The following is a 27,549-nucleotide window of genomic DNA, read 5'->3' on the forward strand; positions in this document are numbered from 1 at the left end:
TACATTTTAAAAGAACATTTTTGTCAAACAATTGGCAGGATCGCAACAACAACACAAATCTGTATTCATCATTCAATTTATTGTCGTCACTTGGTGTCCTTTGTCTTTCATCGCCTTTAAAGAAATACCATATTAATATCGCCCTTGGCAATAGTGTTGACTTGAGTTATTGGAACTGTACACAATATATATTTCGTCCTTTTTATGATATTGGAACGCTACAAAATATATTTGCACAAACTTTCATTCTTTTATAGGAATGCTACCAATATGAAAAAGAACAGATATGGGACAATGTCACAAAGGCATCACCAACTCACTAAATGTAACACAAAAAAATATAAATCCTGAGCTGACAACACAGGAAATATACTTGCACAATACCTCCTTCCTTAATATTGGAAATCGGCAAAATATACCAACTGTCATCCGGTCAGAAAAATCTGGTTCAGTTTATTGTCGTCAATTGTCAGGCTGTCTGTTTTCCATATTGTCGCCACTTGTCCATCTGTATTGAGTATATTCTGTTACTAAGTTAATTTCTTATTCAATTTATTGGTGTCCATTGTCTGTCTGTCATCCGTCAACAGGAACAAATGACTGTTACGAGTCTCATCACAATGATCAAATTTACTCTTAGTAAAAGTTTTAGAAAAAATTACAACTTCAAAAAAAAAAAAAAAATCGAAAATATTATTGCACTAGTGCAAATAACATTTATTTGCATTAGTGCAATAAGATATATTTTTCTTTAAAAACTTGTATATTGACTGGATAAAACAGAAATTTTGTGTGTAAAATATTTATTACTATATAATAAAAGGGTTATTGCATTAATATTGGTGGATATTGCCCTCGCAGTATATCATATTGCACTCGTAAACTCGTGCAATATGATATACTGCTCGGGCAATATCCACCAATATTAATGCAATAACCCTATATAACGACCAGAATGTCATCATGAATACATTTATCCCTTCTCATTTCTGTCTTTGTAAAGATTTTTTCTTTCTCTGAAGTATTCTTAGAAATACATGTCAGTATCTAAAAAGAGCAAAAGGTTTGATAATCCGAGAAGCTTCATCATAAAAGACTGTTTTCTACATAATGAAAAAGTAAAACAACAAACAGAATAATATGTGCCAATACTACAGAAAAATGGGTCAAAAAATAGAAAAGTGGAATAATGGGTCAATACTCCAGAAAATGGGCCAAACAATAAAGAAAAGATATCGAACTCCGAAGAAAGTTCTTTACGGAAAGTCCCTAAGGTAATGGCACAATCAAAAGTTCAAATATATCAAACGAATAGATAATTCAACTGTCATATTCCTGACTTGATACAGGCATTTTCTTATGTAGACAATGGTGATTTAAATCTGGTTTTATAGCTATCTATACCTATTACGAAGAAAGGAATATGACAGTTTCTTTCCTTTCGTTTGATGTGTTTAAGCATTTGATTTTGCCATATGATAATGCACTTTCCGTTATGAATTTTCCTTGGAGTTCTTTTCTTTCGTGATTTTACTTTGTTTCCTTATTTGTTACAAAAAAAACCCTCAATTTTAGCCTAGAATATCAATCCCAAACCTTATAATAGACATAAGATTACATTTTAAATTGACAAAAGACAAAACTTCTTGATTTCATTTTCTGATTTATGGATGATACTTGTATCCTTTCACTTGAAGTTCCAATAATAACTATTATTTAAATGTCCTTCAGCTTATTGTGCTTAAAACTAAGAATACTCGATAGACAACAATTCTGCTTTATATTTGGATTTTGATCATAAAATAAATGCCAAAGATTTTTGAAAACAGGGATGAATTGTCAAACGCAATGCTTTAGGTTTTCCTATATGAACTACCTGATGAAAAATAAAATACATATTTATATGGCCAACTGCAAACCTACTAGAATGTGGCGTGTATGTATATCGATTGAAGTGCATTTTTTCATAGTAGCAATCGTAAAACAGCGGTTTTATTCTTAACTTGAAACTATTGATGTAATGCTATTATATTACCACTTCACAACTCAAATCCAACCAACCGCCACTATCACGAATTGGTCAATTGTCACATTTTAATTCTATCATGATTACCAAGTTAAAACTTAGGTATGTCTTTTTGATATTATTAACGATTCTGCCGGTTCCAGTTTTGTCGCTTACTCATGTGACTGGACGTGTGTGCGTTGTGTGATGCCTACGTTGCGATTGCATTCCCTAATTAGGTACCTGACAGGGTGGTGAAATGGCATCATGGAAGAGGGTGCCACCTGTATGAAATGATGCGTCAGGTGAATTGTGAATTTTGAGAGAACGTGGATGCTTCCTTTTACAAGCATAACATACAAGTTTCGAAACCGCCTGATCTGAAATCGTTTGACGGTAATTCGTTTTCGTTTACCACGCACACTCATTTTATTTTTATTTATACATAACAGTAGTGTTAAAAAAAGAATAGAATGATTTTTCTTTTTTAAGATTTCAAAATTGCATAACATCACTGATTATCTACTGATTGTTAGATATGTTTATTTTATGGTAAGATTATTAAAGGAATGAAATAAGGCACTGGGGAATTTGATGCAAGAGACAATCAATTCTGAAAAGAAATCATTGCATTTAAAGAACATTAAAGAATTAATCATGTTGCTTTACATGATCACATGAATCTGTCACAATTCGTCAATGTTCGTAACAGAACTTAGCGGTTCTAGGTAATTCAGAAAAGTCTTGCTTCCAAACTGGATCAAAAGCTCAAACACATCAAACAAATGGTTAACAATTGTTGTATTCCTGACTTGGTACAGTAATTTCCTTGTGTAGAAAATGGTGGATTAAATCTAGTTGTATAGCTAGCTAAACCTCTGACATGTAAGACAGTCAGTTATATTGACAACCATGTGCGAGCAAATGGAAGTGGAATATACCTGTGATATCCTTTGCCTCTTTTTCGGTGATCTTTTTTTTAGAAAACGGACAGGACGATCTGTGACATAACCCCGGTTCTGCACATTAACTGGTGCCGTTGTATAAAGTATGGGTAGCTGATGCAAGTTCCTGAATATCGAATGAGTTGGAAAATCATTATGTATCAGTATATCCCTTCATTTCCATATATAGATGAATTTGAAATATTGATGCGCAGGTGAATAAAATTTAAAACTTCAAAACTAAAATTGTTCGTTTGTTATAGATTCTGGTACTCTATAAAAACAAAACATCATATTCACAATGTAGTGCCATCCTGCATTACCATTACTATGGTTCATATCTAAGTAAGTTTAAACTAACAATATCACTACTTCTGTGCAAAAATATTTAACTAAATAGCTGCGAAGTGGTAAGCCTCATTGTAATGTTAAGATATTCATAACTCATTACGCGTCGTCTATTCATATCTTCAATTTTGCAGAAATCGTTAATTTATTTTGACAAGTTCTTTTTAACAAAATATGTTTTTAATCTTAATGGATTGCATGGTGTAAGGAAATACTGAAGCAGGCTACCAAAACAAATATTTCATTTTTAATTTAGAAATATGGCAAAAAATTAAAGAAACATCTCAAGATAGGCTATTGTATTTTATGTAATGAATATTCAAATGTCAAAACATTAAGATTCAGATTATATTTATACCAATTAGAAATTTTACAGATCACGAAAAGTTTGAATAATGACATTAATGTATTTATCTTCGGCATAATGACTACTTACTTGATGTGCTATTCAACATAACGACCTGATAGCACAAAGTCTAGAAGGAACTTTGACAACAACTGTCCATAGTAGATTTGAGTTGTGAATCATTTATGATATGAAATTAAATTAATAATTGTTTGAAGTGAACATCGTCAGAGTTTATCAACAAATGACAAATACTTGAAATATAGACCTTTTCGCATTTAAACAAGCTTTTTTACGTGAAACGAAAAAGCATGACTGTATCAAAAATGAATTAAAAAAAATACAAAACGCTACGTGAAAGGCTATTAAAATATTTAGCTTGTGTTAACATGTTTTGTAAAAAATTACTAGCGGATCGCTAGAGTAAACAAACTCATCTAAAATACCAGGCTTATACTATATATTTCAAGTCAGGTGCGTGTTTCGCGTTTAAGAAAACTCATCAGTGACGATGTAAAAAACAAGTTCATGGCTAAATAAGGTATAACGTTGATGCGCATAGCGTTAACGATGCGTCTTGTGTATTGCAAAAAAATGATAATTACACACTGAATAGTTTAAAGACGAAAGAGTGTCGACGACTCATAACAATTATTAATCATTAACATCTTAATATCTTGAGCGATTCTGAGTCCGGAGTAGAATTGTTCTTATTTGTTCTCCTGCTAAATTCCTTGTCCAACCAATTTAACTCTATTCGAGAAAACATTTACTAGCTTCAACATGTCTAGAATTTTATGAATGAGGCATATAGGAAGGACTAGCATATTGCACAGATGGTTCTGCAATGGAATTAACAGTACGTTTAGAGCATTAGTTTAATAGAGTTGAAAACAAAATGTCTGGGTTTGTTGGTTGTGAATTGATGCAAACAACGCTTTTACTTGTGTTTCTAGCTTTTGAACATTGTGTTCGTCCACAATGTGAGCTGCTGAAATCGTGTTTGGTGTTTCATTGACAATTTCTCTGGTTTCTAAGTTTCCAGACAAAAGGTAAACAGACTGGTTCCCTTACATGAAATAAAACATTACAAATTTGAATTTAAGTCACTTAAGGTAGATGGGGTGTCTAAATTATAATCCATAGAATTTTTTAATAATTTGCCAAAATGTAGTTTATATCCTGCTTGTTTAAAAACATTAACAAAAAGAATGGGTCACCGAACTTATTTCACACTACAGGTTGTGCAAAATTGTCAGATTTTGTATAGATTATGCATGGAAAACCCAATTTTCTGCCATAAAACGAAAACTACACCATAGAATTTTGAGATAAAATTTGAGAAGATAGCTCCAATATTATGCTTTCAAATAAGAAAAAGAAAAAACGGAGTCACCGGACTCGTTTTCTTGCTACATTATAAAATGGGTAAATTCCTAACACATTCTATTGTAAAAGTAACATTATTTGAATTATCTGACCATGCATTTGAATTGTATCCCCTTATTTGGCAAAGTTGAAAAAGTTGAATCAAACAAAAGTATTAGTTATTTTGTAAAATACAATCATAAATATGATAAAACATGGCATTTCCTATATTATAATGAAAATTTTTACACATGAATTACCTACTAATCTCAAAATTTGCACATTTTATCAAAGATCTAGACCTTATTTTCTGGTATTTTAGGTCCAAGATGGAGGAAGACACCCTATCTACCTTAAGTGTGTTTACGTTGACACAATTGGAGTGCTACCATAGATATATTAGAAAAAAAGATTATCTTGACATTCTGATTATTGAAAATGATTCCGATTGTTATATTTGTCTCACTTTAGATCAGAGTCGGAAAATGCGAGACATTAACTACTGTTGCATAGCTAGAACTTATCAGAACAATGCTCCTCCTTCATATGGAATAAGACATGTTTTATTGTTATTAAACCTGTGTCATATTCAAAAACCGTTGATATTCTTTCTTTCTCGATAGACTTCCAGATTGCTGTAACTGTCTGAATCCAATGGCTTGGATATTGCAATGTTTTCAAGAATTATCTGTTGTATATTTGCTAAATCTAAACATTGCAACGTTCGTGTGTAACCTCAGATTTGAAATTTATTTTATGTGGGATAACATTAAAAGAAAATGTTTTAGCATTAATCAATCTTAAGTATCAGTGCTCCTGTTCAACTGGATGAATTGAATGTTCTTTGCTATATTGACAAAACGATAACAACATCCAAATGTTACGTTGTATCTAAGTATGTTATCTTTTGGGATGGATTCAAAGTAGACTTTTTAAGGTTAATAATGAATCTTAGTTCGATGAGGTGATTAAGTACTTATTCTCGATCTGCAATAATTTGATTTTTTTCTGATTTAAATCAAGCAAATTATTCAAATAGAATACAAGGATTTTGTCCCTTGATTACAAGTAGACTGCTTCTACTTAAAGGATTGTTATAAAATTATTGAAGCTGAGGTTGGCCCATAGTGAAGAGCTCTTCCATCTTATAAACACATCACAGATATCTCTTGTGGGTTTTGTTAATGTGTATATCAATAAGACGCCGTTTAAGTCAAAACTTAGTCGCCGATATCTTTTGTTTATCCTATTGATAACAGATATGCAGAAAAGGAATCAATTTTGAAATGTTTTTAAAGATACTTTGCGTCAAATTTCAGGAGTTTCAAATTTATCATCGGAATTTTGTTTTAACTTTGATAGTTTGGGACCATAAAGAATCTGATTTTAAATCATAAAAAAACTCATTTAGAGGAACATGTTTTACAACTCCAGTGATCGACAATTATTTGTGTCCTTATATTTCTTCAGACAATGATCAGATACTTTAACGGGTATCTTATGATAACAAGCCATACTATCCCATTTATATGACATATGTTTATAGTTCCGTTACATCGATACGATTGGTTGATCAATCCGTACATAAACAATGTAATTGGTTAATATGACAATAACTGTGATTTAATAGCAAAACTGTGTTAAAATACACATCACATAATAATAAACATACAGCTAGGAAAACATTTTTTATCATTTAGAGATATGCAGTTCACGTTGCTTATTTCTGAATTGTTCGTTGTAATTCTAAATCTAACATCTTAAACGTGTATCATGTGTAATCTTGCATTTGTAATCAATTTTATGCAGGATGAAATTATCCCTAAAAGATATATATAAAATATCTAAACATTATCAGATCTACAAGATTCAGTGCTTCTGTTGAACTAAATCACTTAAATATGCTGTTTTATATTGACAAAACGATATCCGTATCCAACTGTAACATTGCATCTAAGTATGCTATCTCATGAAATGAATTTAAAGTAGATTTTTTAAGGGTATTAACGAATGTTAGTTCGACAAGGTGATAGAGTACTAATTCTTAATCTACAATTATTTGATTTTTCTTATTCAAAAGAAACCAATCATCTAAATAGAATACAAGTATTGTGTCTCTTAAACTCAAGTGTTGTTACAGCAGGGATTGTTGTAAACTTATTGACGCTGAGGTTGGACCGAAGAGAAGCTCTACCGTATTGTTAACATATCTCAGATAATTATTGTGGACGATGTTAATTGGCATATGATTAAGATATCGTTCATCCCAATATCCTTAGTTTGTCAGATTGAGACCTACCGAAAGGAATCAATGATAAAATGTTTTTGAAGATACTTTTCGTCAAATTTCAGTCGTTTCAAATCTATAAATGGACTATTTGTATTTTGATTTCTTGTGACCGTAAAGAGCGTGTTAAAAACTAGTATAAGGCATTTAATAACAAATAACATATTTAATTCATTTGTTAAATCTTTAGGAATTATGCAGTTCGTGTTGCTAATTTCTTAATTGTACGTTGTAATGTTTGCTAAATCTAACATCTTAAACGTGCATCATGTGAAACCCTACATTGGGAATTAATTTTAAGCAGAATGAAATAATTCTTAAAGATATATAAAATATCTAAACATTATCAGATCTGCAAGATTTATTTCCTCTGTTGAACTAAATCACTTGAATGTTCTGTTCTATATTGACAAATCATGATACCCATATACAACTGTAACATTGCATCTAAATATGCTATATCGTGGGATGAATTCAAAGTAGATTTGTCAGGGTAATAATGAATGCTAGTTCGACAAGGTGAAAGAGTACTCATTCTCGATCTACAATTATTTGATTTTTCTGATTCAAAAGAAACCAATCATGTAAATAGCATACAAATATTTTGTCTCTTGATCTTTAGTGCTATTACGGCAGAGATTGTTGTAAAATTATTGACGCTGAGGATGGACCGAAAGGAGATCTTCCATGTTGTAAACACATCTCAGACATTTTTTGTGGGTTTTGTTAATTTGCATATGAATAAGACGTCGTGTATCTCAAAACTGATTCGTCAGTATCCTTTGTTAATCAGATTGAGAACTTCAGAGGGAATTAATTTTGAAATGTTTTTGATGATACTTTGCAACTAATTTCAGGGGTTTCAAATTTATTACTGGCATTTTCCAAATTTGTTGTCTTTTGACCATCACGAGTGTGTTGTTATACGTGTTTTACAGCTGCAGTTATCGTCTTAGTTTTGATCCTTATATTTCTTCAAAAAAAAAAAAGAAGAGCAGGCACCCCAACTGGTATCTACGAATGACAAGCAATACTGTTTGCTACACAAGGAACTTAAATTATGTCCCGGTTTTCCGTTTGAATTGTTATCCTTATCAGGCTTTACACAGTGCAAGTTCACTGCAAAGATTGATGACAACAATGTATTAAATCTGAGCTTTTCTGATTATTTATACTTAGTCTAATACGTTATGTTTGCCAATCATTAGAACGTTTCTTTCTTTTTCTTGCAAAGAAAACGCAAGCTTTTTTTCAAAATGTGGCCCTTGAAGTTATTCCTCTACCTGATTATCTTCCTCTATTCTATAATTCAACGTTTGTTCAAACTTTTTCTCAACAATTTCATTGTTAGAAATTAATACAAAAAAAGTGGTCTTTAACAATGGTTAACTTAATTAACAGATATGTCGTGTATAACGTATAATTGGCCGATTAAAATGACCTGCTCGAGCCTCTTGTTCAATACTTTTGTTTGATAAGTTAATGTCAGGTATTACTGCAGTTTGTAATTGACACGCTTATTTATATATAGATTAATTAAAAGCAAATATAAAATCCTCACCATAAAGCTGGAAGCCATTATTTTTAGGAGGGGAAATTTGGCAAATGAAACCCGTATAACTGTTATTTTCACGATCTGTTACTGTCACAACCCTTTGATATCGGCATAAATCAGCAAAGCGGAATCAAACCTTAACTGGATCTGTTACTCATCTTAGTAGACTCACGTACTAAAAACCAGCCTGATATGTGAAGCCGTTTAGGAAAAAATAGTCTGTATAACTTATTAATGCGGAATTTTCTACATTCGATTCGGAATAATCTCGAAAAAAAGAGCGAAATGACTGATAAAGGTAACACTATATGGCTCCTTGGTTGGCGACGACAGCACCACAAATGCCCAAAAGTCATAAAAAGACTAATTTTTGTCTTAATTTGCATGTACAATTACTCAACAATCTCCAAAAGTATGACTTGTGTCTCAATTTTTCTTGACAATTTCTGCGTTATATTGAATTGTATGAAATTTACTTGACAAATTCCCAATACACTGAATATTGTCTTAAAAATTTATTGACAAATCTCGACAATTGAATTCTGTCTTGAAATTTCTCGACATTCTTATTTGTTTCCATTATGGCTTGACATTTTCTGAACATTTTGAATTATGTCTTAAATTTACTTGACAAAGTTTTACAAATCATGACCAATATACATGATATATCTTTATCTTTATTTCTTTTTATAGAATACACTGATATTTCATGTTACACTACTTACATCAAAAACAAAAGCAGCTGGACATGTTGGTTATATAATGTTTTTTTTATAAATACAATTATGAGTATGAAATTTAAAATATTAACAATATACCAATGTGAGTATGTTAATATACAGCAATTTAAATGTGGATTTGTAAATAATTACTGATGTTGATTTATAACTCATATGAATAATTGCTAAATGATTAAAACCAATCATACTATAGACATATTTCATTTTTCATGCATAATATTTAATGTTAATAGGGTAAATAAACAATTATTGTACCAAAATTTGGCTTTTTATGATAAGCAGTGTATTATGTAAGATAATTCTAACTTTAGTTTAGCGATAAAAGAAATTACTATAAAACAGCAGAAGAAAGTGTTTAAACTGTTAGGTATGTCTATACAGAATTTAGCTGAAATTTATATTGTTGAAATATAGGATCAAGATATCTTTAAGACCGTCAAGAATGTTTGGAGATATGTTTAGACAGCTTGAAAACAATCGAGAATGTGTCAAGACATATTCAGACATTATTAAGAATGTCAAGAAAATGTCAAGACATATTCAGACGTTATCAAGAAGGTCAAAATATGTCCAGATTAATCGAGACACATCAGATGATAAAGAATGTGTTTAGATTTCTTTAGACAATAGAAATAATGTGAAGACATATGTCAAGACAAATCAAGAAGTTCATTATACAAATTCAGACTTCGTCACGAACATTTCAGACAAAAAAGAATGTCGAGTAAAATTTCATGCAAATTCAGACAAAAATTGTCTTTTCAGACTTTTGACTTTTGACGTGCAGGAAGGCTTTGAACATTGTCTGGCAAACAAGGTCCATAAAAAAAATCTTTTATTGATAATAAAATATGATCTTAACAAAAATGTGTAGAGCTGTTTTGCTTACATTCATCAGTTTCTGACAGATTTACTGTGGCACTTACATGTATGTGCAAATGACACTGTCACTCTGTTATATACAAAGGATAGAAAGCAAAGTTGTAGACATGTTTTGAATTGAATTATAAATTATGGTAAAAAAAAGTTATAAACAAACTTTCAACATGTTAAGGAAAATGCAAAAATGTCCATAAAAAAAGAAATATTCAAATGTTAAACTTTATCAGCAAACGTAATGAATGTAAAACAACTTTAATATTCCTGAATTGGTACAGGTATTTGGCGAAGAAAATCGTATTGTAAACCTGGTTCTTAAGCTAGCTACACCTCCCATTTGTATGACAGCTGTTTATAGTTCAGTTACATTGAAAAAACTCGGTGATCAACATAAACAAAGATATAAACAATGAAACAATGAAATTGAATAATGTTCATTTGACAATAATTGGGATCATGCATCCAAAAACTGTCTTAACATACACATCTTAGACAAATAAACAAACACCATGAAAAATGTAAAATTACAAAAACACTGAACTCAAAACGGAAAGTCCCTCCCTAATGAAATGGCAAAATCAAAATTAAGCTCAAACATAACAACGAATGGATTATGCAGAAATGGTTGATTGAACCTGGTTTTAAAGCTTGCTAAACCTCTCACGTGTTTGACAGTCGCGTCAAATTCCATTCTTTTGACAACGATGCGTGAACAAAACAAACAGACATAAAGGGTAAAAGTGTCAGAAATAGGGGTACAGGGAATTGGGGAATGTTACCAAAAAATGAACTGTGTATGTATGTTTCCTATAGAAACGTGAAAGAGGCAAAGATCATCATATTTTATTAATTTGTATTATCTGTAAGAAAGTTGCAGTTCTATATGCTTATTCTTTAATGTTCTGTGTAGTGTTTGATATTTGTTAATTATTGTTTGTCTTTTCAAAGTATCACATTTTGTTCAGGGTGTGTTATTCTACAAAGTATGTTAATCGGTTATTCCTTTTGTAACTTCTACCTGTTTCTACACTCTAGAACAGTTAACTTGTTACGTTTAAAGTTAACCTGTTACGTTTAAAGTTAACCTGTTACGTTTAAAGTTAACCTGTTACGTTTCAAGTTAACCTGTTACGTTTAAAGTTAACTTTAATGTTAACTATAATGGTTTACCTTTTTTTAAATTCTTATATGGATGGAGAGTTGTCTCATTGGCACTCACACCACATCTTCCTATATTTATTGTAACGTTTGCCAATTAAACTCTAGAATAATCTTTTGATTCGTTTCAATATACCTTTTCGTGTATCAAGGTGCTAATACATTAAAATCGTAAGGAGCAAGAATTAGTTAAAGATGATTTTTCGAATCCCCCTTTCATGATAAATGGTTTTATAAGGCAATGAATCCTGCAGTTCAACTCCTTACCTCTAAAAGCATATACCATAGAAGGATTAAGTAAACATTAATATTGGATCTTTAACAGACCACATAAGAACCCATTACGAAGCATACTTTTCAAGCATATTTGTATCTTGGTTACTTAAAAAGATAACAGACGGACTTATTGTAGAATAAAAACACGTTGGACCAAATCTAAGTTTCACATTTTATTCTTGCTAAATCATTACAAACATGAAACTGCCTAGTTATGGAGTATTTTGTTCAAATTTGTAAACACATGACAATTAATTTATACAGGTCGTAAGTCAAAATTGATAGGATTTAATGCATGCTTTTCTTTTATCCGTAATAGTTAATCGCGCATAGCTTGTCGAAACAATCAAACGTTGTTCTATGAGATTTTTAATCAATAGTTTTGTTTTACCATTAAAGGTAATATATAAGGTTGTAAAATATTAATATTTCATTCATCTTATTCATTTGTGAACATGCACTTTTAGATATCAGTTCTTAAAACTTGCTACTGTTTTATCCTGTAATCAGACAACTATTTTACAAATAACATTCAGGTGTTCAAATACATATTTGCTTTTTGTAATTGTTATCTGTTGCAATCTTGATTGAAGAGTAATATTAATATTAAGAAGTACACACCAATTATTTTTGGTGTTCTCTTCGCGGTCCTGTGTTTAAGCCATGTCGATTTTCTAAAAAGAATATAAGACAACGATGTGGAGTAACAAAAACCGTTACATTGCTGGATTTGATTGCAGGATACAAACAATATGTGTATATTGTCTAAAATTATAAAATTCATATATATCTTGAGAAAATTACGGCGCGTCACGATTTTTGTCCAGTTTCTTACGTTCGAATTCAATGTGACTTTCATACAAGTGAGAGGTTTAGCTAGCTATAAATTCAGGTTAAATCCACTATTTTCTACGTTAGAAATTGACTTACCAAGTCAAGAATATGCTAGTTTTTATCCATTTGTTAGATGGGTTAGAGCTTTTGATTTTGTCATTTGATTAGGGCCTTTTTGAATTTTCCTCGTTGTTTTTGTGATTTTACTTTTTACACTCAATTTTGATTTTTGGGTAGAAGATTTATAATCATATTTAAACATAAAGCAATATTAATTATTGTTGGTGATTAACCGGTTATATATTTTCGTCGTTGCTAAGTTTAAATAAATCTCAATTAAGAGTTTCGACGTTTTATATAATGATGAGATAATGTGAGAGCTAATTATCAAATGTGCTTTTATGTTACAGCTGTGCACTATGTTATAAATCATGAGTGTACTAGTACTGCTGCCACAATAAAAATCATTGATTGTCGATTCCATCTACTTGTCGTCTGCAATACATCATACAAATAAAAAAATATTTTTCGTCAGATTTTCTTTGGATTCATGTCAAGAGTTTATATCAATTATATTTAATATATGTTAAAAAAAATCAGTGCCGATAAAATTTTATAGAAATTATGTCCGCTTACAATGTAAATTCTTAGGTTAATATTCATACGCTTACATTTCGTGTTATGCTTAATAAAAGCAACAGTAGTACAGAACTGTTCAATAGACATAATTGAAACATAATTGAGCAAAACAATTTAAAAACACCAAATCCAGGTAGCAAAATGAATGCAAAGAAAACACATCAAATTTAAGAGGAAAACAACGTAACAAGAGAATTACTGAACTACAACAAAAGCAAACGCCAATATAAATAGAAACCGTACTTTTCTTATTTGTAAGATAAGGTCTTATGTAGATATAGGAAGATGTGGTGTGAGTGCCAATGAGAGAACTCTCCATCCAAATAACAAATTTATAAAAGTAAACCATTATAGGTCAATGTACGGCCTATAATACGGAGTCTTGGCTCACACCGAACAAAAAGCTAAAAAGGCCCCCAAAATTACTAGTGTAAAACCATTCAAACGGGAAAACCAACAGTCTAATCTATATAAAAAACGAGAATATCAATTGGAAGGCTTAACTTATTTACTTACATTAAGAATTTAACCTTAAATTCTGACGTAAGAGTTCCTGACAACCCCACAGGTAATCCAATGAAAAACGCTTGTCGTAAAATTCTCGCATACTTTTAAGCGTATATGATAAAATTAAAATATGTCGTGACGACATGGTATGTAAAACTATCATTCTTTACGACAAATCTTCAATGTATATACATCGAACAATCTATGATTTTACATACTAACACCAGCTGATCTGCAAGGTATACTATCTACTTGCCGCTATATAGTAACTAGCAGAACGAGTGTCACCATTTCACATCAAGTTACCGAATATTTGTATCTGTTGACTATTTGATGTTTATTTGTGGTCAATGGATTCATGGAATACAGTTCACTGAATTTATCGTCGATGATACAGTGGAAGGCATGTACAAATAATGAATTAATCGTCAAGGATAATTAGACGACAATTCACTGAATATAACAGCAGGGCAAAGTAGTTCTATGAAATTAAAGACATATAAAAGTAGGTTAAAACAAATTCCAAATTGATTTTTATCAGATTATAATCGTGAACTATGAACATAGTAATCCTACACCGCATAATTGCTGATAATTATCAAAGAAATAAATTATTCAGGAAAATATTTTTCATAATCAGACTGCATACTTAGTAGACAATTGCAATAATCCAAACAATCCATGATATTAAGGCTACATTGACAAGCAGAAACGAACTAAGTCCCAATTTTGAAAAAAAACCACAGAGTCTTTGAGTAGAACTATGACCAAAAGAGATCTGTTATCAAGGTAAAACTGACCAAAGCAGAGGAATTCTCAAATAAAATTTTCAAAAATAATACTGCAATTACAAAGGTTAATAAAGGACGAGCCTGATTTTCCCATTCTTGTTTTTCTTTTTGGTATTGCGACTTTCCGTTGGCTTATTAATGAGTGTATATTTTTTCTCATTTGGTTCGATTTGCGCGTCTTAGAAGTTACGTGTCATGTTTTCTATCTGCGTTATTATTTCACAACAAAAGCACTTCTACCACCACTGCCGGGCACCACGATATAGTTAATGTCATATATTGGTCAAAAAGTTAACATGTTAAGTAATTGTCCTATATTTTTTCGTACAAATTTACTTGGTTTTATCGATAACTGCCATAATAACAGTGTTATACTGAACAGTTCAGTTTGTTGTCTGCATTAGACACATGCTAGTCACGAATGTTTTATATTTATTACTGTGGTAAACTGTTTGAAATATACGTAAATACAGTCAGGGATATATGTGTTTAGGAGACCATTGTTTCTCATTTTTTAGCATGCGAGCATTCTCTGAAACAGTTTTGTTCTTTAATGCGTTATTTGTGATTGTGTTTTTCTAATCTATTATACTGTTATCATAAAGGAGTTTGAAAGATACAACAGGGACATTCAAACTCGTCAGTCGAAAATTAACTAAAATGCTACGATTAAAAAAGGAAAAGACCAACAGAAAATTGATAGTACATAAAACATAACATAGAAAACTAAAGACTGAGCAACACGAAACCAACCCAAAAACTGGGAATGATCTTAGGTGCTCCAAAGGATAGGCAGATCTGTATCAACGTGTCGTTTAATTCGTGTTGATACATTCCCGGCAATACTTCTTAATCGGTATGCCACATTATTAAAGAGTTAATTCCTTTCCGTGAAGTTTTATATTAAAGAGAGGATATGTTACTTTGTTAGTTCACTGAACGGAATAAACAAGGAGGAAGGTAAAATTTCTAAGAAAATTTAGAGGAACGCCACAACACGTCATGTGTATGTCTAAAATAAGGCACCTTGTCAGTAGCTGTTTAATTTTAACATTGCTCATTCATTAAGTGATTTGATGTATTGTATTTATATTACATTTCATTCGGATGTTGAATGTGTGTCTGTTGATCAATTGTGTCGCTGGGTTGTTGTCTCATTTATGTAAATATTCTCCTTTTTCCTTTTATAAAACACGATTTACACTCTTAATGAATTAACCACATAATTATAACATTCAGCGTTGAATGTGCCACACTCTTATACCATATTGAATTAAATTTTGCTTTATCAAACCAATTTCCTTCAAATAACGAAGTAGTAAATGTTCAATCAAATACAAATCAAACAATCTGTTTAATGCCGACTTTCAACACATTTTTTAGATGGTTACAAACAAATAAATAGTTAGATCTTCGCAATTTAATCTATCATTCAGACATTTATGTCAATTCATATTTCATAATATATTATCTAATCTCATCGTGAATCGTTTTCCATATGCAATTACACGGTCATTTGTTTTCTACTGTTATAATATATAAGCACATTCATTTCATATCTTTTTGATTTTGCATTCAGAAAAAAAGAATTATCGGATTTTTTTTTAACTGTACAAAAAAAGTGTAGTTAATCATGATAGAGAATATGAAACCCAGTAATGTGAATGACGACTAGGCGTTTTGTGTCATTCTTGGTATTAAGCGATATTCTGTTTATGTGCTTTTTGTGTTTAAAGGTCCTGTGATGTTTTTGTGCTTTTAAAGAACCTCGTGAAGATTTTCCCAGCGAAACGAGTCAACGCATGAACAATTGCAATATTTGATTTTTTTTTATCTACATATGACTTGAATAGTGTTCTTAGCAGCTAGACGTTTCAAATGATTTATAGAGAAAATATAGTTCTTACCGCTTTTTGGGCAAATCGTTTTTAAGAAATATATATCAAATTTAGATGAGATGTTACCAACTTGTGAAAGAAATCAAGTTTAGAAACAAAAATCAGTAGAGTGAACAAATTTTGAACCTATACTAAGTAGGAATTATTCCGTAAGCCTTTCATTTTTTATGACAATCTTGTCCGAAAAAGTGGGAAGGAGGTTTCTTATTTTATTCCTTAAAAATTACTCAAAAAGCAATTATAAGAAATAAATGCTCCGCCATCTCTCTTATTGGTTATGAAAAGTACAAGTGCATTATGAATGTGCAAATGCTATATTTATTGTAACAAATTCAACAATATATATATTGTTGCAATTTTTAAAGCATAAATACTACTATAATTTAGAGGTCTTTTGGGTGGTTTTCTTTTGCCAAATTGTTTATTTATCATGTAGAGAATCTCATATGTTTATATTATTAATAATATTTTACGAAAAATTAAATAAACCAAATATACAAAATAAATGTAAGAAGAAACTCACCTGTAGTACGGTCTCTAATCTTTGGTTCGTGTTATTAAGCATATGAGTTTCCATCAGGAAAAATAGTGTTATCATAAATTATCCTCTTGTAATTAAAAAGCAATTAAGTGAAAGTTGAAAGATGTAATTCATATAAATAAATACGCGGAAATGTTATGTCTTCGAATACCACTAGTTCGTACGTTAAATATTTCTCTATATTGGAATACACAAAACTTCTGATTATTACAACAGTAATAACAAAGTTTGTTCTCTCATTGAACGCTTATTAAAGTAACTATTTAAATGTTAAAAATATTATTGGTTTGAAAGTAACATGACTGGCAATAAAACAATTTGAACAAAAGTAAAGAAATATACGAAGACAGTACAAAATCGGAAAATTATGTGATATAAATATTCATTACATACTATATATACTGACTGCAAATCTATTGATCACGTGTTTTAATCTCAAATGAACAATATTATGAAAGGGAAGTATTTAAGTGCATCCAGCAGTAAAATACAAATTAAATTGCATGCAGAATAACTATTATGATTATAAAAAGCAATACACAAATGATCATCAAGGAAGTCAATATTTGGTTTTGATTGATACACATTGCATGTATCGAAGGATTGAGATTATTCTAGTAATAATAACTTAGTGAATTCAATAATTATCTTGTACAAAAATTACTAGCTTTTTTTTTATTCCAGTCAGTGGGTCAGTGGTTGTCTATGGTTGTCTTAATGTGTTGTGTGGTTTTTTTATTTATATATCGGTTAAGAATTGATGGCAGATTTTTTATCGTCTCCGTCATTCCCTTAATTTCTATTTTTGGTCGTTTGTTTATACTTTATGTCGTTTGAGTCATGTCCAATTTCCATAAATTTATAGTTTTTGGCCAAAATAGAATGTTAGCATTAGCTGTACCCAGAAAAGATACTCCTTTCTTTTTTATATCTTTGAATAAAACATTTTGTAACACAATATGTTTTTGAAAAATAGTGTAGCTAATTTATATATATTACTGGTAATCCGTTTGTTTGGCAGTCGCCAATTGCAGTCAGCAAAAGCAAAAAACATGGTTGGGTTGATGTTTAGACGAGTTGTATATATATATATATATAACAAGTCAAAAAGGGTACAACATCACCATTAAATAACTATAAAATGAACAAATATTATATATTTCGGATAACTGATATCCTTCTTCAATAATAGCACGATGTCAAATGAATCATGTAAAATTTTCAAACTGAGAATTTTTTTCTAAATCTCGAAATTTATACAATTTAAGCGAACACAACAGACGCTGATACAATTTAAAAATTTACATTTAAAAACATCTAAACTGTCACAACCTTTGAAAATTTAAAATTGTGCCGGTTCACATTAACTATTTTCATTTGGCATATCTTTGTAATCTTTGCGCCGTGTTTGGAAATTTTAAAATCCAAAGAATGACTTGGAAAATCATATATAGTTACTTTGAGTACTCTCAGTTCAGGACAGTGCGTTTATTTTATTATTGTGTCATTTTGTTAAGACTTTTGTTGTGTTTCGTGCCGATCTGATAGGTCAAGCTCTTTTTCAACTGACTGCTACAGTTTTATTATGTTACACCACTGCACTAGGTTAAGGGAAGGTTGAGCGCTTGTAAACATGAAAACCGCTCCATATTCAGGATTGTCTGTTCCAAGTCTTCAAATTGAAATTCCGAGGTTATCTAACGTTAGTTTCTGTCTGTTTCTTGTTAAACGTTATGCGGATTTGTGGTTTTCTGTCTAGGCTGTTTCACATTTTGTTATACCGGGGAACAATTGTGTAGCCTGTTTTACGGTACGAGTATTGCTTAATATGAAGATAAGACAAATAAGCTTTCTTTATGAATAAAATAGTACTGTGCTTTTGCAGTTATTTTTCAAAGCATTGCACAGATATGAGAAGTTTTATCGTATCAAATTAATTATACATATACAAAACGACATTTCTTCTAGTTCACCGGCTTTTGACCTGACCAATTTCAACATGCCGTTTACCGATGTATAAAACTTCATAATATATATATTATTCTGCCTTTATAGTTTTCTGATGACTGCTAAGTGAGCTATTATATTTTTGTAATCAATTTTCTTTTTGTCTGTCTGTTTGTCGTTCGTTGTTAGACAGTTAATCATCTCTCTGAAACTACCAGGCAATATAATAAAAATTACAGGAATAGCATATGGAACTGCATAAACCATCCTCATTTCGTTCGGATCATTTAAAGAAAATATTGATGACAAAGCAGTTTTGGAATCTGCTGAGCCAATCTCCAAAACTTGATCCGTTGAAAGTAAAATTGAAACGCATTGATAGCATTATCGGTTAGCTCTATTTGACCAATTTTAACAAATGTTTATAGAAAGATGTGACACATGATCTGAAGCCCCTGATTTTTATATAGTAATTCTTTTTAAAACTTTTCTGAAACAACTAGTCTTAAGTTTTTGAAACTTTCCGGAATTTTTACTTTTACTCTTGACTAAGTGATGGATACAATAGACGGATAAACGATTTGAAAAGAATAGCAAACCGAACTTAGAAACGCAAACGATCATAAGACATATAAAGAACTTTTAATTCTAAACAACTCGAACCGACTTCATATAGGAATTTCAAAACGTTTGATTTACATAATTCTTACTTACAATGTAAATCTATTTATTGAAAAGAATAGACAGCAGTCCAGAAAACAGCATTCGGAAATCTTAAAATTGCGTAGTAGTAACCCAACTTTTACTTTTACTCTTGACTAATTGATGGATACAATAGACGGATAAACGATTTGAAAAGAATAGCAAACCGAACTTAGAAACGCAAACGATCATAAGAAATATAAAGAACTTTTAATTCTAAACAACTCGAACCGACTTCATATAGGAATTTCAAAACGTTTGATTTACATAATTCTTACTTACAATGTAAATCTATTTATTGAAAAGAATAGACAGCAGTCCAGAAAACAGCATTCGGAAATCTTAAAATTGCGTAGTAACCCAACTTGAGGCCGGAGATTATCTCATGTGATCCAGAATGGTAAGGTGACACTCATCATGCTCATGACTAAACAAATTTTGTGATACGTCGCAGTCTGTTCAGTTATCAACGAAAACAAACTAAGCGGGAGTTTGACTTCGAAGATGTCCTCTGTGAAACATAACGAACACGATTAAAAAATGCATGGTAAATTAATTGACTTAAGTTTAACCTTTCAAATAAGTGTTTACCCGATGTTGGATTCAAATAACTTAATTTATGTATAACTTATAAAAATTAATTTTGTTACCATAAACGATTTATTCATTTACAATACAAATAATAAAATTGGAATATATACAATTTATGTGATCAATTCATTTGATATAGTATTTGGCACAACTTTTTGGAATGTCGGGTCCTCAATGCTCTTCAACTTTATATTTGCTTGGCATTCTTACTATTTTGATTTGAGCATCACTTATGAGCCTTATGTAGTCTGGTGTATCAAATTATAAGAATTATAAGCCTGGTACTTTTGATAACTATATAGTCAGATATTTGTATAAAGATACTACCATATTTTTTTAATGTAACTTATCACTAAACATATATTGCTGTCCTGTTTTTCACACACATGATCATACCCCCTATTGATGCTTTCTTCTGGAATAACGCAAAGGAAACATTTCACACACTACTGCTAAATCATTTGGACGTATATTTATTTATATTTTAGCCTGTCAAACAAAGACGTTTTATTTGTAGAAATTGGACTTGAACTACTGTATAGTTACTGAAAGTACTCCAATGTTGATTCATCTTGTGTTTGTTGTTTTATTTGCTAACTTAATCATACATCATGTCATTTTTTTTACGTACCGATTTGACGAGTCTACCTTTTCAGCTGATATTTACAGTTTGTACTTTTGTTAAAGGTTTGGAAATGAGCTCTCACGAAATTCATTGTGGGTTCCGTAAGCAAGAAGGCTGAAATCCAGTGGTTGTTTTTTTCTCTTCCTTTGAATTGTTTACATTGTGTCCTCCCTATGCCTTTCATTACTTACTATACGTATTGGGTTTGCAAAACATTTAAAGAATGCAAAAAGAAAACTGAACACCGATTTACATCTGAGATAGATTCAATACTCAAAATAAAAAAAATGTTGGTTGCCATATTGTTGATCTGGTACAAGTACTTCCATACTTTAGTGACATTAAACTTTTGACTTTCAATTACCTAATGTTTCTAAAAGATAAGGTCTACAAAAGTATAAGGGAAACACAAACCAACGCACTTCTATCCACTACTAATGATCCACATATAAAACAAATTTTATAATTTGAACAATGTCGTTTTTTTCTTCCTTCAGAACACTTACGTTTCATTATTTTAACACACCCACTATTGTGTGCCTGTCAAATTTAATAATTTATCCGAGATTAACAAAGCTCTTAAAGCAACTCGAAAATGGAGAAACGGACAAAAGCATTAAGGAACAACGACAATAACTGACTATAGAAGTAGTTAGAGATCGAATTACTGTGAATGACGTCATTAATTCCATTCGTAGAATCGAAAGTATTTGTGTTTTTATTTTGAAACACATATATCACAAAAATAAGGCACTCCTGTGGTCAGTATAGTGAAGTATATTTACCATTCAATCAATGTTACATTTTAAAATAGAATCTTTTTTCAAGAAACATGTAACGAAGAACAAATGTAGTATTTACATACTGTCTTGAGGACTTGATACTGATTTCAAAAAGAAAAAAAGAAAACCATAACTTGTAAACATACGCATAAGAAAATCGAAATCCATTACCTGATAATCGTTTGGTTAATGGACCATTTTAACAATTTTAGAAATCCTACAAAGAAAATGCATAGTTTTTCAAAAAGTGGAAAATAATATCCTGTCTTTTCAAAACAAAATATGGCAAATAATGATATCCCTTCTTTAGTAGTGATTTCCAATATATAGACATGTCTACAAAAAAGTCTTTGAAGTTTACTGGTAAATAGGTATGTTGGGTTAACGTTGTAACTATGTAGATCATTATGCGTACGTAATCAGAGTAATAATGTTATATATACCAGTGCAGAAAGGCAGCTTCTTTAACTATGACGTAACATTGAGCAAATAGTGGAGGATTGAAACTTTTTTGGGTAAATGTTTTAAAATAAAAAAAAGGACATGAGTTCTTACTTCGCAGAAACAACGGTGCACTTACTGATTATTTCATTCAATAAGAAGTTTACCTCCATCTTTGTTTATCAAACAATTTCAGGAAACAACGACCAATCAATGTTTAGTTACAACGAAGGTTGCCAGAGCAACGTCTAGTATATTCTATCTTCTTCAAAAATCGGCAACATTAGTAACCCTCATATTAAGAATGTCAAATAATTTACTAGTAGTTATATACCCTTCTATTCAGTTTACCATACATCTTAAATGGTTTTTTTTGTAATTTCTAATTCTTTTAACCTGCAGTTTAGTTTCATAAAACCTACTTAACTTTTGAAGCAAATAGCATTCAATGATCATTTGATTTGTTGTTCACATGTTGATCTTATGTCTTAAACTTATACGCATATAACAAGGAGACAAACATGATAAGATTGAAAATAAGACAGCAATCCACCAAAGTTCAAATACAGGCTATTTTTAAAGTATACGTACCTATGGATCACCATACAAGGATCAATAAGAGGAAAACCAACTTCGTAAAATCAGCAAAAACAAATCCGGATTCCAAACTAAAACCAAGGAAAACGATAGGGAAAACAACGGAACAACAAAAATACTGACCTGCAACAACAACAACAAACACCAACATAAATAGAAACGATTACTCCATATGTTGATCTTTATAATACATATGATGACTTTAACCTTTTATTTATAAAATTCCAATTTCTCAGCAGTGATATCCCCTCTGATCAATCGCATGGCGTTTACAAGTTGATAAGGTAGCTCGTGAATGTTCACAAAATACAAAGTCCATCACCAGGGGCACGCTACTTTGATTAGACTGCTCCAACAGAGTTAGCTGACAGATCGACAGAATTAGTTACTATATAAGTTTAATGTCATCATCCTGAATAGATTGGCCGATATGATGTGTCGGTGTCTCAACTCATAAGCGACATGTTTTGTCGTGAAATGTCTTTAGATACCAGGACAGATCTATTATCTTACCGATTATATCTTATTCTTGACATTTTGGCTGAACATGAATACAGGTGATACATACATAGCAGGAAACACTTACCTAGTCGAGGAACCCGTCTCGCCCCTTTTCAAGCGATTAACCCAGTTTTTGTTTTTTGTTTCCTTGCTTTGTTTCTTCCTAATATAAATATTTGTTTTATTTAAAACTATTTTTGCCTTAATTTATCACAAAGCTTAATCAATATATTAATTTTGGTTTGACTACCTTATCAAGAAATGAACTAACAAATAAATTATAATTCTAACATTAGAATATAAAATTAGCAATAAATGACACAAACAGAAAGTTTTTTTCGAAATCATGCAAGTTTTTGCATTTTATTATTGTCAATGAAAGTCATAAATGAACAGCTGCGCCATGAGCGCATGATACGCCCGACGTCTTGTGTGGAAGTTTTATGCAATAATCATAAATAGTTTCTGAGAAAGTTTTAAGCAATAACCATATATTGTATTTGAGACACGGCGGGACATGTGGAACCCCCCAATGTTTTTTTTTTTTTTTTTTTTTTACAAAAACCTAAATATCACTAAAATACAATTTTGAATCAAAACCAAAAAGTATACAGATCTTAAGATTAATATAACAAAGAAGTGTGTAAAGTTTTAAGCAATAATCATAAATTATTTTTGAGATACGGCGCAACATATAAAAAAACCTCCCCTGTTTTACAAAATACTCAATAATTCAAAAATGAAATTTTGAATCATCACCAAAAAGTATACAGATTCCATTCCCAATTTTAAATCTTTAGATTAATATAACAAAGAAGTGTGTAAAGTTTTAAGCAATAATCATAAATTGTTTTTGAAACACGGCACAACATTTAAAAAAAAAATCCTCCATCTTTTTTACAAAATACTCAATAACTCAAAAATGAAATTTTGAATCATCACCAAAAAGTATACAGATCTTTAGATTAATAAAAAAAAGACATGTGTAAAGTTTTAAGCAATAATCATAAATTATTTTTGAGATACGGCACAACATGTAAAAAAAAACCTCCCTCTTTTTTACAAAATACTCAATAACTCAAAAATGAAATTTTGAATCATCACCAAAAAGTATACAGATCTTTAGATTAATATAAAAAAGACATGTGTAAAGTTTTAAGCAATAATCATAAATCGTTTTTGAGATACGGTACGACATGTGAATCCCCCCCCCCCCCCCCCCGTTTTAGTTACAAAGTGCTGTAACTCAAAACTATTAATCTTATTTTCACCAAAAAGTATACAGATCATTTGACCATCATAAAAAACAACTATATTAAGTTTCATGAAATTTGGATAAGTCGTTCTCAAGTTACAGTGCGACATGTTTAAGCCGGACAAACAGACGGACAAACAGACGGACAGACGTACAGACAGACGGACGGACACCGGACATTTGTATACCATAATACGTCCCGTCAAAATTTTGACGGGCGTTTAATAAAATTCGTTGAAATTTTTTCTCAATTTAGATGATTTTATCCATCCTTATTCTATTGTAATCATTGTGACAATGTGAGGCTTGTAAACACATCATTCACTTTGTATTGTTGACAAATTCCCTTCATATCTTGTTTTCTCGATATCTTTTATGATGTGCGAGGATACACGATATTTCGATCTCTACTCCATTAAGGACGGACATGCTTTTATCATGGTATACTTTAATTCGATTCAATTATCCATTGAGTAATCTGAATGCTATTAGAAGATTGTCACGTTCATATCATTCTTGCTCAAGATATGATGATCATGGATCATCAAACCAGGAAATGTTACTATAAAATGTGAGCTCTACAACGTGGTAACATTTATATTGATTAAGTTATTACTCATAATTGCAGTACAGTTCAATAAACAAATTACAACAGACTTATGGATGTTATACAATTCTTAAAATTAGATTTCGATACACCTTCTACTAAGCACTCACGGCCACAAATCACACTGAATATTACTTATAGGGTATACAAAAAAAATGTGTTGATGTGATAAAGAGATATTGAATCTTCAAGCGTTGGTATTGGCATGATTTATACCATATTTGTATATAATTCCCCATTGATTAATTAAAATTGCTCAGAAACTTAAGTTTCAACTGTCTCCATCAAACTGTAACTTTTATGTTATGGAATACTTGTTTGCAGATGACGACGAATAAGTTCCAATTGTCGTTAATACGATCTTTCTTCGCCTTTTCAAACCATGTTCGGTCTTCCCAGGTGTTTATTGTGGTTCGTGTTGCTCAGTCACTTGTTTTTCATGTCATGTTTTGTATACACTGTTGTTTGTCTTGGAAAATTTTCATTTTGCCAAGGCATTTTCAGTTTGTTATAGACTTACAAGTTTGAATGTCCATTTAGGTTCTTTCGCCATTACTAGTTCATCGGTAATAATTTCAAGGGTTTTATGTTTACAAGACATTTTACGCTCGGTAAATTAAACGAGTACTCAATTAGTAAGTCTTTACCGAGTTGATATCAATATCTATAATAATTCAGTATATCTAATAATAAGGCATATAAAAAAACTAGCGTAAAGTTTTCTGCCTATTCCTAGATTTACAGCTTTTCTTTAAACTTAATTTATAGGAGGTAAGATGAATGTTAGTCATTAACCTTTTAAAACACAGCATATCTATTACCAATCTCGAAATCCTGTCCTATAAATGTAGCTCTACTACATGACATATATCTTAGCCGTATTTTGTACAACGCTAAATGCCTTTTGAGTGTTTATGCTCTTCCACTTCGTATTTGGTTTGCTTTCAAACTGTTTCTCTCAGAGTGCCACTGATTAGTCTTTTGTTGACTGTTGATGAATATGTTTGGAATTACAAACCAGATATTTCAAGTGAGTGTGTACAAATTTTGAAAATAATGTGTTCTTTCTACAGTAACTGAAATTTACGTTTTATTGGTATAGAATGTATAGTGGTTGTTTAATATGAACATTTGAATGTTCTGATCAGAGTGTGAAAGTTTCGAAAAGGCAGCAGTAGGCCAGTTGACGTGATTTCATAGTGAATCTCTTAATCTCGAAAACACACATGCAATGTGGGTATCCAGTAGATGGAAGATTCAGATCATCATCATTGGTTTAAATACCAAAGGAACCTAAAGAGACCTACGATTGTCCACGTTTTGATAAAAAAAAAGTTCAGCCTTTTAAATATTTTTGTATAATAAACGATATTGCAGTTTCAACCCATTCGGAAATAATAACTAAAAAGTAAAATCACAAAAAATACTGGACTTTGAGGAAAATTCAAAACGGAAAGTCCCTAATCAAATGGCAAAATCAAAAGCTCAAACACATCAAACGAATGGATACCAAATGTCTTATTCCTGATTTGGTACAGGCATTTTCTTGTGTAGAAAATGATAGATTGAATCTGGTTTTATAGTTAGCCAAACCTCTCACTTGTATGACAGTCGCGTCAAATTCCATTATACTGACAACGATGCGTGAACAAAACAAACAGACATAATAGGTAAAAATGTAAAAAAAAGAAATAGGGTACAGCAGACAACATTGTGTTATAATCTTAATCACTATAAAAACAAACAAATATGTAACAAAAAAGCACAAAAAGGCATACTAATATATCTATAATACTAAAATAACGAGGTCCAATTTGTCAGCCGTCATCACGTTAAAACGATGAATCATAGAATTCAACTTTATATATAACTAATATAGTACAATGCTGTTGATTAAAAATTACACCACTCCAGATCCTTGTTTTCCACATAATTAATATTCATATAATTAACAAGTTCCGGGTCGAATCCGATACCAATGCCAATAGTATATTCACCTGTTACATATTAACTTATCTGTACGTTCCGCATCTGACAGGCGCACCACAAAACGCTGTATTTGTTATATACACGGGTCGTAATCACAGGATTGACACTACTAAATTCAATCATTGTCACATTGTTCCCGATTGTAGTATTTTAATCAGTATGACTTTCTAAGATGACAATACGAATAATACAAATATGGACTTAAAATAAGGCGTATAGGTACAGTTTTCAATTTGTTAGCCTGAATAACGTAAAACAGCAAATCAAAGAATTCAATTTTATTTATAACTCATAAAGAACAATGATGCTGATTAAAAAATACTCCTTTCCAGGCCCTTTTTCCAAATAAATAATAATACCAATAATTTAAAAGTTCCAGGTCGACGGGTTCAAACA

At 30.9% G+C, this 27,549-nt stretch overlaps 1 protein-coding gene across 2 annotated transcripts in view; it reads right to left on the minus strand.

The window, feature by feature from the left end:
• Positions 1 to 17,444, minus strand: part of LOC143064395 (secretin receptor-like) — a 149,120-nt gene extending 131,676 nt beyond the window's left edge. For both annotated transcript variants that reach the window (XM_076237199.1, XM_076237201.1), the window contains exon 1: positions 17,099 to 17,444. In XM_076237199.1, the coding sequence (XP_076093314.1) occupies positions 17,099 to 17,173 (75 nt within the window). In that variant the 5' untranslated portion in view covers positions 17,174 to 17,444. The remainder of the gene's footprint in view (positions 1 to 17,098) is intronic.
• Positions 17,445 to 27,549: the final 10,105 nt, after the last annotated feature.

The sequence above is a fragment of the Mytilus galloprovincialis genome, chromosome 2, assembly GCF_965363235.1.
Source record: "Mytilus galloprovincialis chromosome 2, xbMytGall1.hap1.1, whole genome shotgun sequence".
Classification (NCBI taxonomy): Eukaryota; Metazoa; Mollusca; class Bivalvia; order Mytilida; family Mytilidae; genus Mytilus; species Mytilus galloprovincialis.